The sequence below is a fragment of the Anastrepha obliqua genome, chromosome 4 (assembly GCF_027943255.1).
Source record: "Anastrepha obliqua isolate idAnaObli1 chromosome 4, idAnaObli1_1.0, whole genome shotgun sequence".
Classification (NCBI taxonomy): Eukaryota; Metazoa; Arthropoda; class Insecta; order Diptera; family Tephritidae; genus Anastrepha; species Anastrepha obliqua.
Window position 1 is genome coordinate 33,219,148 of NC_072895.1, and position 14,706 is coordinate 33,233,853.

At 38.0% G+C, this 14,706-nt stretch overlaps 2 protein-coding genes across 2 annotated transcripts in view; both read right to left on the reverse strand.

Annotated features, from left to right (window-relative positions):
- Positions 1–4,112: 4,112 nt before the first annotated feature.
- Positions 4,113–14,706, reverse strand: part of LOC129244074 (neogenin) — a 48,361-nt gene continuing 37,767 nt past the window's right edge. Inside the window, exons 10-12 of the mRNA XM_054881688.1 lie at positions 14,504–14,681; positions 13,185–13,357; positions 4,113–4,834 (exon numbers count right to left, since the gene is read on the reverse strand). Coding sequence (XP_054737663.1) covers positions 4,602–4,834; positions 13,185–13,357; positions 14,504–14,681 — 584 coding nt within the window. The 3' untranslated portion in view covers positions 4,113–4,601. The remainder of the gene's footprint in view (positions 4,835–13,184; positions 13,358–14,503; positions 14,682–14,706) is intronic.
- On the reverse strand, positions 13,477–14,386 carry LOC129243987 (uncharacterized). Its single transcript, XM_054881526.1, has one exon. The coding sequence runs from the start codon at positions 14,185–14,187 to the stop codon at positions 13,666–13,668; it is 522 nt and encodes a 173-aa protein (XP_054737501.1). The 5' UTR covers positions 14,188–14,386; the 3' UTR covers positions 13,477–13,665.

Consider the following 14,706-nt stretch of genomic DNA (forward strand, 5'->3'; position numbering starts at 1 on the left):
TATTTTCAACACGACGGCGGGTTAATGGAAGCGAACTACTAACACATATGAATCACTTCTTATACAACCACGTATGGAACGATGAAATAATGCAGCAAGTTCGGTATAGCACACAGTTAAGGCGAAGACGCGAGCGCCAAGAAAACGTGTGAGCCATGAAACGCGAACGTGCAGGCAAACTGACGATACCAACTATAGAAACCATGGTATTACAGGGGCATGACGTTTGGGAGAGTACTGATACGACAGGGGTGGCTCTCTCATCAAAAGACCTAAACAGTGGATGGAAAAAAGCAGATGCCACTTTTGACGTATTGCATCACGACAGTAACGGACGTTGAGCCTAGTGCTTCAACCGCCTCCCAACGAAATACTTAACGTAAGTACCGGGGGGATCGGTACTTTGACGGTAGGAAGTTTAGTTCGGGTAAAAGTCACACATTGACGGGGTTAGGCTTTGGATGCTTACTCCTCATAAAAAAACACTCACTGTGTGCATTCTGGTTCATACTAGAACAAAAACAATGTAACGCAAAGTTTTAAACCTTGTAAAAAATATATAAAAATGCGACAAATTTTCAGCAAAATTTCAAAATTTCAAACTCTTGAATTAAATTTTCGGGAAACATTTCAAGTAGGTATTTAAGTGTGTAATCCATTGAATTTCGATATAATAAAGCGCAAGTTTCAAGTGGGTTATAAACCGTTTTGATTTTTAAGATTTTTGTTTTTGCTGGCGTTCGCGCGCATTTTATCCTTTTTGGATTTTTTTTAATGGAATAAATCACCCAACACCATCAGCAAAAAAAAAATAAATTGCCAAAAATCATTGCGATCTTTGAACCACCTGAAATTTATACTTTTACTTTCAATGAGCTGTAAGCCTGTGGCAATGACAAGCCTCCGAGTGTATTTTTACCATGAAAAAGCTTCTCATAAAGCATTTGCCGTTTGGAAGAGGCATACAACTGTAGATCCCACCATTTTGTGGAAAAAACATCAATACGTACGCCACAAATAGGATGCGGAGCTTTGCCGAACACCTAACAGAAATGTACGCGCCAATTATTTATGTTATAAAACTGTGTACTCAAATTTTATCTAAAGATTGTGAGTAAAAAGTTTGTGATTTTGATTAAAATTTGCTAAATTTTTTATAAATTTTGTGCAAAGTTTGAAACTTTGCGTTATATTATTTTTGTTACATAATTTTATAATTTTTATAAGAAAAAATATTATTTCATAATATTATAAAAAAATAATTGAAATTAAAAAAGAAGTAAATAAATAGTCAAAACTTGTCAATATATAGCGTACATTTTTTTTGACGTGACAATGCATTCAGTTAGAAGTAAAAAAAAAAAATTGTGATTTTTTGTTTCGAAAAAGTAAATTTTTTCGCATAAAATATTCATTTTTTGTTTCCAAGAGCAAAGATTTTTTGCCAAAAATAATACTTTTTTGTGTCCATGAATACATTTTTTTGAGTAATAAATTGTTTTCCTGTTACATCGTTAAATACATACATATACATATTTTATTTAAAGACTCTGAGTAAAAAGTTTGAAATTTTGATTAAATTTGCCAAATTTTTATAAATTTTGTGCAAAGTTTGAAACATTACGTTATATTGTTTTTGTTATTTGATTTTTATAACAAAAAAAAATTTTATAATTTTTATAACAAAAAAAAATTTTATAATTTATATAAGAAAAAAATAATTTTATAATTTTTATAAGAATAAAATAATTTTATAATTTTTATAAGAAAAAAATAATTTTATAATTTTAGAAAAAAAGAATTGAAACTAAAAAAGAAGTAAATAAATAGTCAAAACTTGTCAATATATAGCGCACAATTTTTTTTTTGATACTGACAGTGCATGCAGTTCGAAGTAAAAAAAAAAAAATTGTAATTTTTTGTTTCGAAGAAGTAATTTTTTCGCATAAAATATTAATTTTTTGTTTTCAAGAGTAAAGATTTTTCATAAAAAATAATACTTTTTTTGTGCCCAAGCATAAAATTTTTTGCGAAATAAATTGTTTTCCTGAGTACATGCAGTTAAAAGTACAAAAAAAAAAATTGTTTTTTGTTTCCAAGAATAAAAATGTTTCGCATAAACACATTTAACTTTAAATCTAGATTTACCTCCTTTATATTTCATATTAGTTAATGTTAATAGCGCAAGTATTTGCATATAGCGGCAAGGAGCTTCAGCTGTGCATGTTTTTATATGAAGTGCAGATACATACATACTATATATATAAGTAGTTTCAAATAGTCACATACAGAGCTAGGAATTCCAATTACACAGATACTGCAGCCACACACACAAATCGCTCATTTGTTGCAAGGGTGTCGTCAAACGAAAAACCGAAAAGCCGTCTTCAATTTCCTATGCCTCCATACATAAATGAAGAATATAAAGATCAGGTGGAAAAGGACTTGGTTTCACTTGATGTGTCCAACTGGCGCCGGTTAGCACGAGAAAGAAACAACTGACTGGCGCGCTTTGTAGAAACTCGGCCAAAGTTGCGTAAATGTAAATAAATATTTTCACCTGATGAGGCACTGCTAATTCTCATCGCCATGCATTTTTTACCCTACACAAAAGGCGGGCTTGCGGTTATTTCTGCATACTTAACTAAATATTTTTTTTTGCTTTAGATTATGGAACTCATGCAGCAAATGAGCGAAATGTATACACTGTGTATGCACACGAGCAGGCCCTGAATGTTGTTAGAACAGGTTGTTGTTTTTGTAATCACATAAAATATTCCCTAAAAACATTGAGAGAATGCGTCTAGTATGGCAGTCTTTCAGCAGATATAAATTTTGGCTTAATTCGCAGATGCGGAAGCTGCGGAACCGACTATCTTGATGATAACAACAACAATAAACAACCACAACAGCAGAAGCACATTCAAACACTGGTTCAGCGCAATTTGCCGATAGTAGTTTGCTTAGAATACCGACATAATTTGAATTAATATTCGGATAAGGAGGGAAGCTGCAGAGTCGATGTACTAAAATCGGTATCAAATTGACTGATGAGTACTCAGACAATGATAAAGGCATATCCTTGCAAACATGTAGACTACGTATCCGCGAGGAAGTTGTAAGAGTAGCGAATGAAAGATGGCGTAACGAAGCCACATGCAGAATCGCCCGACAACTGTGGCCGACTCTCAATGCTAAACGCACAGAACTACTACTACTTAGAGGAGATAAGCCCAGTCTTAACACACTGATTTCAGTTATTACGGGGCACTGTCTAATCGGTAGGCACGCCCAGCGGATGGGTGTGCAAACACATGACTTGTGCAGAAGTTGTCTAGATGAGGGAGAGGAAGAGACGATTCCGCACCTTCTGTGTCACTGTCCTGCTCTATCCAGACGTATACTCGCCATTTTGGGTGGGCATTTCTTTATCGAATTAGAAGACCTCGGCTCTTTCGAAATCAAGGATCTTGCGAAATTTTTGAATAGCACACAATGGTTTCCGGAGGGATAAATGCTAGTTCCCCACGCGGCATCACAATGGGCCATGAGCCTGAGTGTGTCCACAATGGAAAACCGCTTTAACCTAACCTAACCTAAGGAGTGCCGCTGAAGTAGTCATTCTCTGAAGTAATTTGCAGAATATTTCATGCGCTATGGTACCTTGGCTCTCTACAGCATGCAAGCATTTTTGTATGCAAATTTATGTGTTTTACAAAGTGCGCATGTGTCACAAGTTGTGCAATGGACATTCCGCATATAATTTTTGCCGCTTAAGTTTTAACAATTCGTAATTTTCAAATATAATATTTTATAGAGTTAGTTGAAATCAAATGAATTGTTTGAGTTCGTTTCGCTTTCGTTTTCATTTTTGTTTTCGTTTTTGTTTTCGTTTTTGTTTTTGTTATTTGTTATTTGTAGTGCTCGCAGCATTTTCCATTTGCTCACAAACTTTAATTAATTCCACTTTAATGCTTAACCAGTATACATCGTTAAATACATACATATATGATGAAAATCTTACATATTACAGTTATGTACATCACACATTTTTGCAAAAAAAAATTAAAAAACAAATACTTTTTTTAATAAAAAATTAAAATAACAGCACTTTTAAAACTTAATCTGCACTATAAACTGGCTCACCACTGCTGAATTGTTTGTGAGTTACTGTATTGGCTTATATGTACTCGTACAACAACAATCACTCTCCATTATCCTTTGTATAAAATTCATTTCGAATTTACACAAAATCATTAATTTTGGTTATTCTAACTTCCTAAATTTTTTAAATAATAATAATGGCAAAAAAGAAAATTAGCAGCCAAAAACATAGTAAAATTCATTTAGCGTACGATTATCGTAAAACTCAATTTCTATTAAACCATAAAAATTGTGTATACGTTCACTTTTTTTTTTTGTTTTCATTTTGTAACATTTTGATTTGCTAAGCTTATCGAGGTGTTTGTCGTTTCTGTAAACTTTTCAACAAAATTTACACTTCGCCCAACATCAATTTTGTTATTTCCCCATTTGTTAGGTGGTGCATACCTAAAGATTTTCTTACTTATTCGTTCTCACTAATCTACCTTAATTTACTGTTAAACCTCGAACTCGTTCGCCGTTATTGCACTCAGATCTTTCATAAGGCCTTCGAGGTTGGCCATTTCCTGATTTAGTTCTTCAGTTGAGGTGCTTGGCGCTAGTCGTTGTATTTCATCGTTTGAGTGTGCGACTGATGAGCCGCCTTGCAATCGGTTTGTAGGCGTGGCAGCGGAGAATGAGGGCTTCTTGTAGGGCGATTGATTCTGTGGACGTATTGTGACTGCAGGTGCTGCGGGAGAGAACAAATTGCGGTTAAATAAATTTATAAGAAGTAAAAAAATTCAAAATTGCTATAAAAATCGAAAATTAACTTGAGCTTTTTGGGCTGGAGCCATAAATTTAGTGTGTATGGTTTTTTACTCAGTATTTCCTCTAAATGCAAGAACGACGTACTTACAAAAATAAAAATCAAAATAGATACAGAGACCTTAACTATGAGACTAGACGCAAAATACGTGATGCAAAGATTGATTGGATGAACAGTCAGTGTGAAGAAATTGAAAGACTACAAAAATCACATGACGATTTCAATCTTCACAAGAAACTTAAAGAAACTGCCGGAATTTATCGCAAAAGTATGTCTAATTTTTTATTGCATGACAATAATGAAGTTGTGTTAGATCTTTGTGAGAAGATAATAGTCTGACAAGAATACATTTATTCCCTTATCTCGGACACTAAGATCTGCGTATCAGTCAGAACCTATTGAAAATTTATCAGGACCTGTTATAACAAAAGACGAAATAATAAATTCCATAAAAAGATCCAAGGATAATAAGGCAACAGGTCCAGATGAGCTTCCTTCTGAAATCCTGAAATTAATAAATGACGAAAATATAGAAATCCACGAAATAATTTTCAACTATATTTTTTCGACACGGAAAATTCCCACAAGACTGGCTTAGATCTACTTTTATTGCGCTACCAAAGAAGAAATGTGCAAAGAAATGTTGCGATCACAGACTTATAAGCTTGATGAATCATTCATTAAAACTTTTTTTGAAAATTAATCATAAAAGAATTTACAAGAAGTGCGAATCAGCAATGGGAGAAATACAATTCGGATTTAAAGAAGGCATGGGCACACGTGAAGCGCTATTTTGTATTCAAGTATTAGTTGAAAATTGCAGAGATGTCCAAAAAGATGTGTTTATGTGCTTCATAGATTATGAAAAAGCGTTTGACACTGCACTACAAAACATGGATATCGATACAAAAGAAATTCAATGTATACGCAATCTTTATTGGCAGCAAACTGCAGAAGTTAACCTATACCTATACTAAGAGGGGTTAGACAAGGATGTATTCTCTCACCATTACTATTTAACATCTACTCCGAAAGAATCTTTCAAGAAGCACTCCAAGGATTAGAAACTGGCATTCAAGTAAATGGGACAAATACTAATATCATCAGATATGCTGACAACACAACTCTCTTATCAGACAGTCTAAGTGGACTACAGGAGCTAGTCAATGTTGTTAAGCGTTGCAGTAAAAACTTCGGTTTAAAAAGCAATATTAATAAAACTAAATATATGATTGTCAAGCTTAACAATTAATGACATGCTCATAGAAAGAGTAATAAATTTCAAATACTTAAGTTGCTGGCTTAACGAAAATTGGAATTCTTCAAAAGAAATAAAAGCTCGAATTGAAATTTCTAGGGCTGCATTCCATAAGTACAAAAAGGTTCTTAATAATCATGACATCAATATTAAATTAAAAATCCGATTCGTTAAATGTTACGTGCTGTCTGTATCTCTGTATGCTATGGAGATATGGACCATTAAAACCACTGAAATGAATAAAACAGAAGCATTTGAAATATGGATATATAGAAGAATGCTGAAATATTGCGTAGAATTCAGCATGATCGACAATTACTAACCACCATTTGTATGATCGCCTATATTCGGAATCGAATTGGCAAATAAAGAAGAAGAATAAAACCTAAATGTAATGTTCCTGTAAGAACAAGGACGGCGATCGGGGCACTTACATCCAGAGCGTGCTTGAATGATGGAGGGAACACTTTGAAACCTGCTAAATAATGACAATCACAGAGAATGAGAAGATTCCGATACCCCAATCGTTGACGACGGAACCGAAAGGATCCGCTATCCGTCCATGACTAGGTGAGAATAGCGATAACGCAGCTAAAGAACAACAAAGCCGCGGAAGCTGACGGTCTGCCGGCTGAGCTATTCAAAAATGGCGGCGAGGAGCTGGTAAGGTGCATGCATCAGCTTCTATGCAAAATATGGTCGGATGAAAGCATGTCTGCCGATTGGAATTCTAGAAGGGTGATACTGCAATCTGGGCCAATTACCGCGGGATTAGTCTTCTAAATATCGCGTGCAAGGCGCTAGCGAGTGTATTGTGTGAAAAGCTGAAAAGCCAACCATCAACCAACTGATTGGACTTATCAGCGTGGCTTTAGACCTGGAAAATCGACAATCGATTAGATATTCACAATAAGAAGTCCCATGAAAGGCCCGTCCTATCGTATGACGCAGAAGCTTGAACGATGACAACATTCGATGAGGCGTCCCTTTGAGTATTTGAGAAAAAGATCTAGGATCTGCGGAAGATTTTTGGACCTTTGCACGTTGATGACGGCGAGTATCGTAGCCGATGGAAGAATGAGCTGTATGAGCTTTACGACAACATAGACACAGTGCAGCGAATAAAGAACCAGCGGCTTTTTTAGGTGAGTCATGTCGTCCGAATGGATACAAACACTCCGGCTTTGAAGGTATTCGATGCGGTACCAGCAGGTGGTAGAGGAAGGCCTCCTCTGCGTTGGAAAGATCAGGTGGAGAATGACTTGGCTTCACTTGGTGTGTCCAACTGGCGCCGGTTAGCACGAGAAAGAAACGACTGGCGCGCTTTGTTAAACTCGGCCAAAGTTTCTTAAGCGGAGAAGAAAAATACCTTAATGTTTTATATAATCTTATTTTAGGTCAACCATATTATCTAATTTCCATGGAGACTTGCAAAACTATAATATAACACCAGAAAACACATCTTTTTTTTGGTCTCAGCCGCTGAAAGGCTGTTGTTCCCTTTTCTAAGCCATGACCCGAGTATAGTTTCGCAATTAAGAAATTCTACTGGCGACTTACAAAGCGCCCTGACAGCGGTAGAACGGTTGTAAATTACGGAGTAGCCCAGTTGAGGACCTGTTGGACAATGCCGACGAAACTACAGATCTGCCAAAACATCGCTCTTCTGACCCCAACTGGATGCGCGCAGATGACACCTATATAAATAGTGAGGCTTCTAAGTGTTTTCACGGGTTCGCAGATAGTTTCTACTGCGATATCGTTGTAGGCACCAACTTAGCAGAACTTTACTGTAAGCTGAGTTTCCTTCCAGGCACATCAGAAGACATGGCGATGAACTTAATGAAGTACTACTCGATGCAATACCGAAGGGTCTTCAACGCCAATCATCGAAAGAAAATCACCTACTTCATGAACTCTTGTGAATAGCCTAATTGGAAATAATTCAAAGATTGAAGACAAAGACAGATCAAATCAACCAGATTTTTCAGCAACTTCAAACTTGCACTTTTTTATATTGGAGGTTGAATTAGTTTTAAAGGTGACACGCAGATGGCGCTATTTATCACTTTATCGCGTTGGTAATACTGAATATATATTCATGACAAAGCCTCATCCCTAGGCTTTGTTTATCAGTATCTGTCATTTCGCTGAAGTATAAACAACGCAGTGTTTTCGTGCTCCGAGTATGTCAACTTTCGTGCCGTCGAAACGCAATTTGCGGGAAGCTTTGCTTTTCTGCTTCAATTTGAAAAAAAAATACAGCCCAAGCCCGTGAATTGCTGCAGGAGGCCTACCCAGACCATACTCCGTCGATTTCAACATGTGAGTACTGGTTTCGACGATTCAAAAGTGGTGATTTTCACACCGAAGACAAGGAGCGTCTTGGCCAGCCCAAAAAGTTCGAAGACGCGGAATTGGGGGAATTGGTAAACGAGGACTCGTGCCAAACCCAAGAAGAGCTTGCTGAATCATTGGGCGTTGATAAATCAACCGTTTGCAAGCGTCTAAAAGCGATGGGAATGATCCAAAAGCAAGAACATTGGGTCCCGTACGAGTTGAAGCTGCGCGACGTCGAACGGCGATTTTTTACGTGCGAATTGCTGATCGAGCGACAAAATCGGAAGGGTTTTTTGCATCGGGTGGTGACTGGCGACGAAAAATGGATCCACTACGATAACCCAAAACGCAAAAAATCATGGGGTTTGCCCGGCCACGCATCAACGTCGACGGCCAAGCAGAATATTCACGGCAAGAAAATCATGCTCTGCATTTGGTGGGATCAGGTCGGCGTCGTATATTTTGAGCTGCTCCAACCGGGCGAAACAATCACGGGGGATCGTTACCGACTGCAATTGATGCGTTTAAGCCGGGCATTGAAAGAAAAACGGCCGGAAACGGTAAAAAGGCACGACAAGGTTATTTTGCAACATGACAACGCTCGGCCGCATGTTGCTCAACCTGTCAAAAAATACCTTGGAACGCTTGGCTGGGAAGTGTTACCCCACCCGCCGTATAGTCCAGACATAGCTCCCTCCGATTATCATTTGTTCCGGCATATGAGTCTCGATTTGGCGGACCAACGGTTCTCCTCGTACGAGGCTACCAAAATATGGGTTGAATCATGGATAGCCAAGCAGCGGCCAGAATTTTGGAGAAACGGCATCCGGAAATTGCCCGAAAGATGGGCGAAAGTTGTAGCTAGCGATGGCCAATACTTCGAAAAAAATATTTTGTACCGTTTTTTCACAATAAAGCCCCAAATCTTCGAAAAAAACCTTTAAAACTAATTCAACCTCCAATATAAAATTTAATAACCTATAAAACGGAATACTAAAAATTTTTCTAGAAACTCTTATTAAAAACCTTGTTATTGGAATGAAAATTTTGTGGAGTTTTTCTAATTTTTTAATCAAATTTAGAAACTGATATATAGAAGAGGGAGAGACAGTTGAATGTTACGAATCTCAAACTTTTCTAGTATAGTCAGCTTTTTAAAGGTCACCCAAAAGTTTAGAGAGGGTCAAGTAGAATAAAGATAGGATAGTTCAGGTGGTAATAATAAAGAAAAGAAAAATATTCGTAACTGCTCAAAAATATTGATGTGCTATTGTTTTGTTGCGGGCTGCATAGGCCTGAAGTATGAAATTACAAGCAATTGACTTTCAATTTTAGCATTTTAATTGAACTTCAATAATGCATACAAATGCAATTTTATTTTGTTTTTGACAAAAATGCGCGTAGTTAAAGTGAAAATAAAATTGGTACCCTAAAGAAAGGGGATTTGGGGCGTTTGGAATCATAAAAGCAAACAACATCTAAAAACCACCAGAAATTCAAATAGGCATCCGAAATGCATTGGCGTAGTCGGAGAAGGAAAACTCTAAATTTGTATTCAGTTTGTGGCCTTAACTCTTAAAGAAATAAGAATTGACTTACTTACTGAGGTATTGAACTTTTGTTAAAGCTTTATAATATCCGTCATTATTATCATACTAGGCTGTTTAATAAGTTTTGCGGTTCGATAAGAAAAACACAATTTTATGATTTGAAATTAGTTTATCATTCAGTATAGTCTCCCTGATTATCGGTACACTTGTTCCAACGAGATTCCAATTTTTGAATTCCATCCCTGAAGTGAGAACCTGGCAGGGCTGCAAAATACGTTGCCACAGCTGTTATGACCTCATCATTTGATGAAAAACGCTTTCCACGCTTGCATTTTTTTTGGACTGGAAATAGATGGAAGTCACTAGGGGCCAAATCTGGTGAATACGGTGGACACTCAAACAATTCGAACTTTAATTCATGGATTTTAGCCATTGTAAAAATGCTCTTGTGACACGACACAGTGCATTGTCCTAATGAAAAATTATTTTTTTCTTTTACAAACTTGGTCCTTTTCACGATTTTTTTCCAGCAGCTGGTCGAAAAAGGTTACAATAATATGCAGATTTTTTTATTTTATCAGTTTGCAAGTAATTCAGAAACAAAATCCATCCCAAACAGTGGATACTAACACCTTTTTGGCTGATTTCTCGTTACGAACTCGTTTCAGAGGCGGTTCACAGGTTCACACCACTCTTTAGTATCTTTTTTTAATTTAGAATTATGGTGGTGGACCCAAGTCTCATCCAAAATGATAAATCAACGCATAAAATCCACTTTATCCTTACGAAAACGCTCTGAATGTTGCTGAGTTGCTCAGAAAGTTGCATTCGAATGTGGTTTTGTTGCACACAGCTTTCTGAAACCCAATATAAATATATATAATTGGCGCCTACACCCCCTTTTTGGGTGTTTGGATGAGCTCCTCCTCCTATTTGTGGCGCGCGTCTTGATGTTGTTCCACAAATGGAGGGATCTACAGTTTCAAGCCAACTCCGAACGGCAGATATTTTTTTAAGAGGAGCTTTTTCATGGCTGAAACCCAATACTTGAGTCAAAATATTGCTTACACTGCCCAATGAGATGCCTAGGGCTTCTACTATCTCTCTTTTCTAACTTATCTCTCAGTCACTCGACGATTTTCCAGTTCGATATTTTGTATTTTTTCTACGATTTCTGGTGTTGTTGCTGTTTCGGGACGTTCTTGAGGTGGATCGTCTTCAAGGCCACGTTTATTCGTACAAGTCTTGAATTATTTAGAATATTCTGGCCAAATACCATCAGTAACGAAACACTGTGGAGATTAACGAACGAGGAACCCATCAGAAACGCAGAAAGTGCCGATGGATAGGTCACCATTGAGAAAACCACCAGATAACATCACGAGAATGGCACAGGACTGGAACCCGTAAGGGAGCAGAGGTCGCGGTCGACCAAAAAACAATTGGAGAAGGTCGATGCTGCGTGAACTAGTAGATGCCAACATCTCATGGGACGGTGCATTAAGCACAGAACCATGTACGATGAGAGGAGTGAACAAAAAAAAAAAATTTTGATACCGAAAAGTCCTTATACACTTACAACAGTTGTTCATAAATTTCCTTTGCTTTTAAACCTTCCAACCATAAAAATTCAATCACTTCACGGGACTTAATTTTTTTCATTGTAGAAAATGGTGTGACACATCGATACTAAATGGCTTGTAAACAAAGAATGAATTGACAGATTGAAATGAAATTTCACAGACGTTCATATGAAGCGTGTACCAACATAATAAAAAATTAGGCTTGTAGCAACACCCTCTCTTGTCGAGCCGCAAAACTTATTGAACAACCTAGTATTTTAGTATGAAAACGTCCATGACTCTACTCCATCTACCAGGTGTATAAGCTTAAATCCGCTGTTTTTTAGTAAAAAAAAAAAAAAACATTTTTTTTTTATAGAAAGCAAACAAATAATTTATTCAAAGTATTTGCCCTCGCTAGCTATACATTTTTCCCATCTCTCGGGCAATTTGTGTATACCACGCCAAAAGAATTCTTCATCTTTCGAGGCGAACCACTCGTCAAGCCATTTCCGGACGTCTTCGTACGAATCGAAGTGCTGTTCGGCGAGCGCGTGACCCATCGATGAAAACAGATGATAGTCCGAAGGGGCCAGGTCTGGTGAATAAGCGGGATGAGGTAGCACCTCCCAATTGATTGTCTCCAAGTAGTTTTGGACCATTCTTGACGTGTGCGATGGGGCGTTGTCGTGGAGGAAAATCAGCTTCTCATGTCTTTGTTCATAACGAGGCCTTTTTTCACGCAAAGCACGGCGCAATTTGATGAGTTGTTGGTGGTAGCGATGAGAATTAACAGTTTCACCAGGTTTCAACAGCTCATAGTAAACGACACCCTGCTGATCCCACCAAACGCACAGCATCGTCTTGCGTCCAAAGCGATTAGGTCTTGATGAAGAAGTTGATGGTTGGCCGGGATCGACCCATGATTTTTTTCGTTTAGGATTCTCAAAGTATATCTACTTTTCATCGCTAGTCACCACAAGATGCAGGAACGACTTTCTTTTATGCCTAGCCAGCAAGATTTCGCATGTGTTTTGGCGTCGCTCCATCTGTCTATCGTTCAATTCATGGGGTACCCATTTTCCGACTTTTTGGACCTTTCCCATGGCACGTAAACGCATGGAAATGGCTGGTTGAGTGACACCTAACTGCTCGGCAAGCATTTTTTGCGATTGGGTATCGTCCTCATCCAAAAGAGCCTGCAATTCATGGTCCTCAACTTTTCTGGGCCGATTTTCACGCTTCTTGTCACTCAAGTCAAAATGGCCGTCTTTGAACCGACGAAACCAGTCTCTGCAAGTTGTTTCCGATAATGCACTGTCACCATAGGCCTCCACAAGCATTCGATGCGATTCGGCAGCCGATTTCTTCAAATTAAAATGTGCAGTGATTGATGTAAACAGGTGTCGAACCCATGCAAAAAAAAATATGGCATTTCTATGGTAACTTGATATGCTCACTAACGCCATCTAAGAGCAATCAGCGGATTTAAGCTTATACATCTGGTACTTTCCAAAAACCATACATCGATTAAAAAAGTGTAGACATATTTTGTTACTCACTGTGTTTGTTGACAGGTGTTGCACCCCCAGTCGGCGGTGGCCCTGGCACACTGAAACTTTTCAACGGGTGACCACGCTTAGAACTATCAATAGTTGAAACGCCACCATTGTTTGCGGGACCGCCACCAGGACCGGCTCCACTGCCACCTCCACCGTTCGGGTAACCAGGACTGCTAGAGAAAATTTTGTCATTAAAAGTTTGCCTTTCAGCGTTTTTCGTATAGGTATTTATAAACAGTGCAGCTATCAGCTAATATATGAGAAATCATCACAAATATATTAGAAATCATCATTTGCCACAAAAATATGATTTTATTGAAATTTTTTAAAACAAAAATTTCGCTTTACAATAATCATAATACAACATTTGGGTATGACCAATACAATAGAAGAATACACAGGCGCAGTTATGAGATAATTGCGGGTGATGCCAGATATAGTATATCGGAAAAGTTGAGACATTAAAAAGACAAATTTAGCACTAAATTTTGCTCTCCGTTCCATCCGAACAAGTGTCAGCATTGTCGTTGTCATCACACTTGGAATGTGTCGAGCTGCCTGATGACCGCCCATCCTTTTGAGATTGAGGTGGCAACAGGAAGCCGCACTGTATTGCAGATTTGCGTTTCTTCATCCTTCGCCTAGTTGAAGCGGAACGTTTCCGCCGGCCACGCAGACGCTTTAATTTACGTTGTTCCAGTGCAATGTTGCGGTACGGCAGCTTCTGCTCCTCGGACATTGAATTCCATAAGCGACCTGCCGTTATTGCCATGCGCGCACTCTCGCGCGGTGACATCGACCCACTTCCTGATTCATTGCCATTTGTTTTCATGCGCACTTCGGCGAGAAAGTTGAAGAAAGGATTTGCTGAAGCCGAAAGCCTGGTATGACGTATGATTTCTCGATGGAGTGTGCTGGGGCTAAAGCAGACGCGCGTTTTGCGACGAGTTGGCCGCACCAGAGTTGTGAATACTTCACATATTTTCTCCCAGATGGATGACATGACACTCAATTTCGTTTGATGTACTCGTATTCAGTGGATGGATGGTTACAAATAAAAAAAAAATACAAATAAAAAAGAATTTATGTTACACTGAAATTTCGTCGGCCGATAAAAATTTTGATTTTATTTAGGCATTGAAATAAAATTGAAAAATTTTTCATAAATCACTTTGTTCCTGATTGTCTGAGCGATTGGTAGGCAAAATAGCAGTCAAAATTTAATTAAGTGATAAATGATGTTTCTGGAGATACTTATTCGATTACCTCATTTATTAGCTGCTAGTGGAGTTTATTCAAATTAAGGTGAAAGCACTTACCAGAAATTACCCTCATAACCATAAGGATGTTCGGGTGTCTGTGCCAATGAGCCTGGCTGTTGTGTCAAACTCTGCTGCGAATGTCCCGTGTCGACCGTCATATGCGAACGATTGGCTGAAATGTTGTATTGTGTGCGTGGATACTGTGGTCGCTCCATGGTAGAGTTCATCGACGTAGCTAAAGTGAGTTAAAAATTGTAAAT

Bases quoted from the DNA above. Each gene is read 5' to 3' on its own strand.
- LOC129243987 (XM_054881526.1), bottom strand. From the start codon at position 14,187: ATGTCATCCATCTGGGAGAAAATATGTGAAGTATTCACAACTCTGGTG.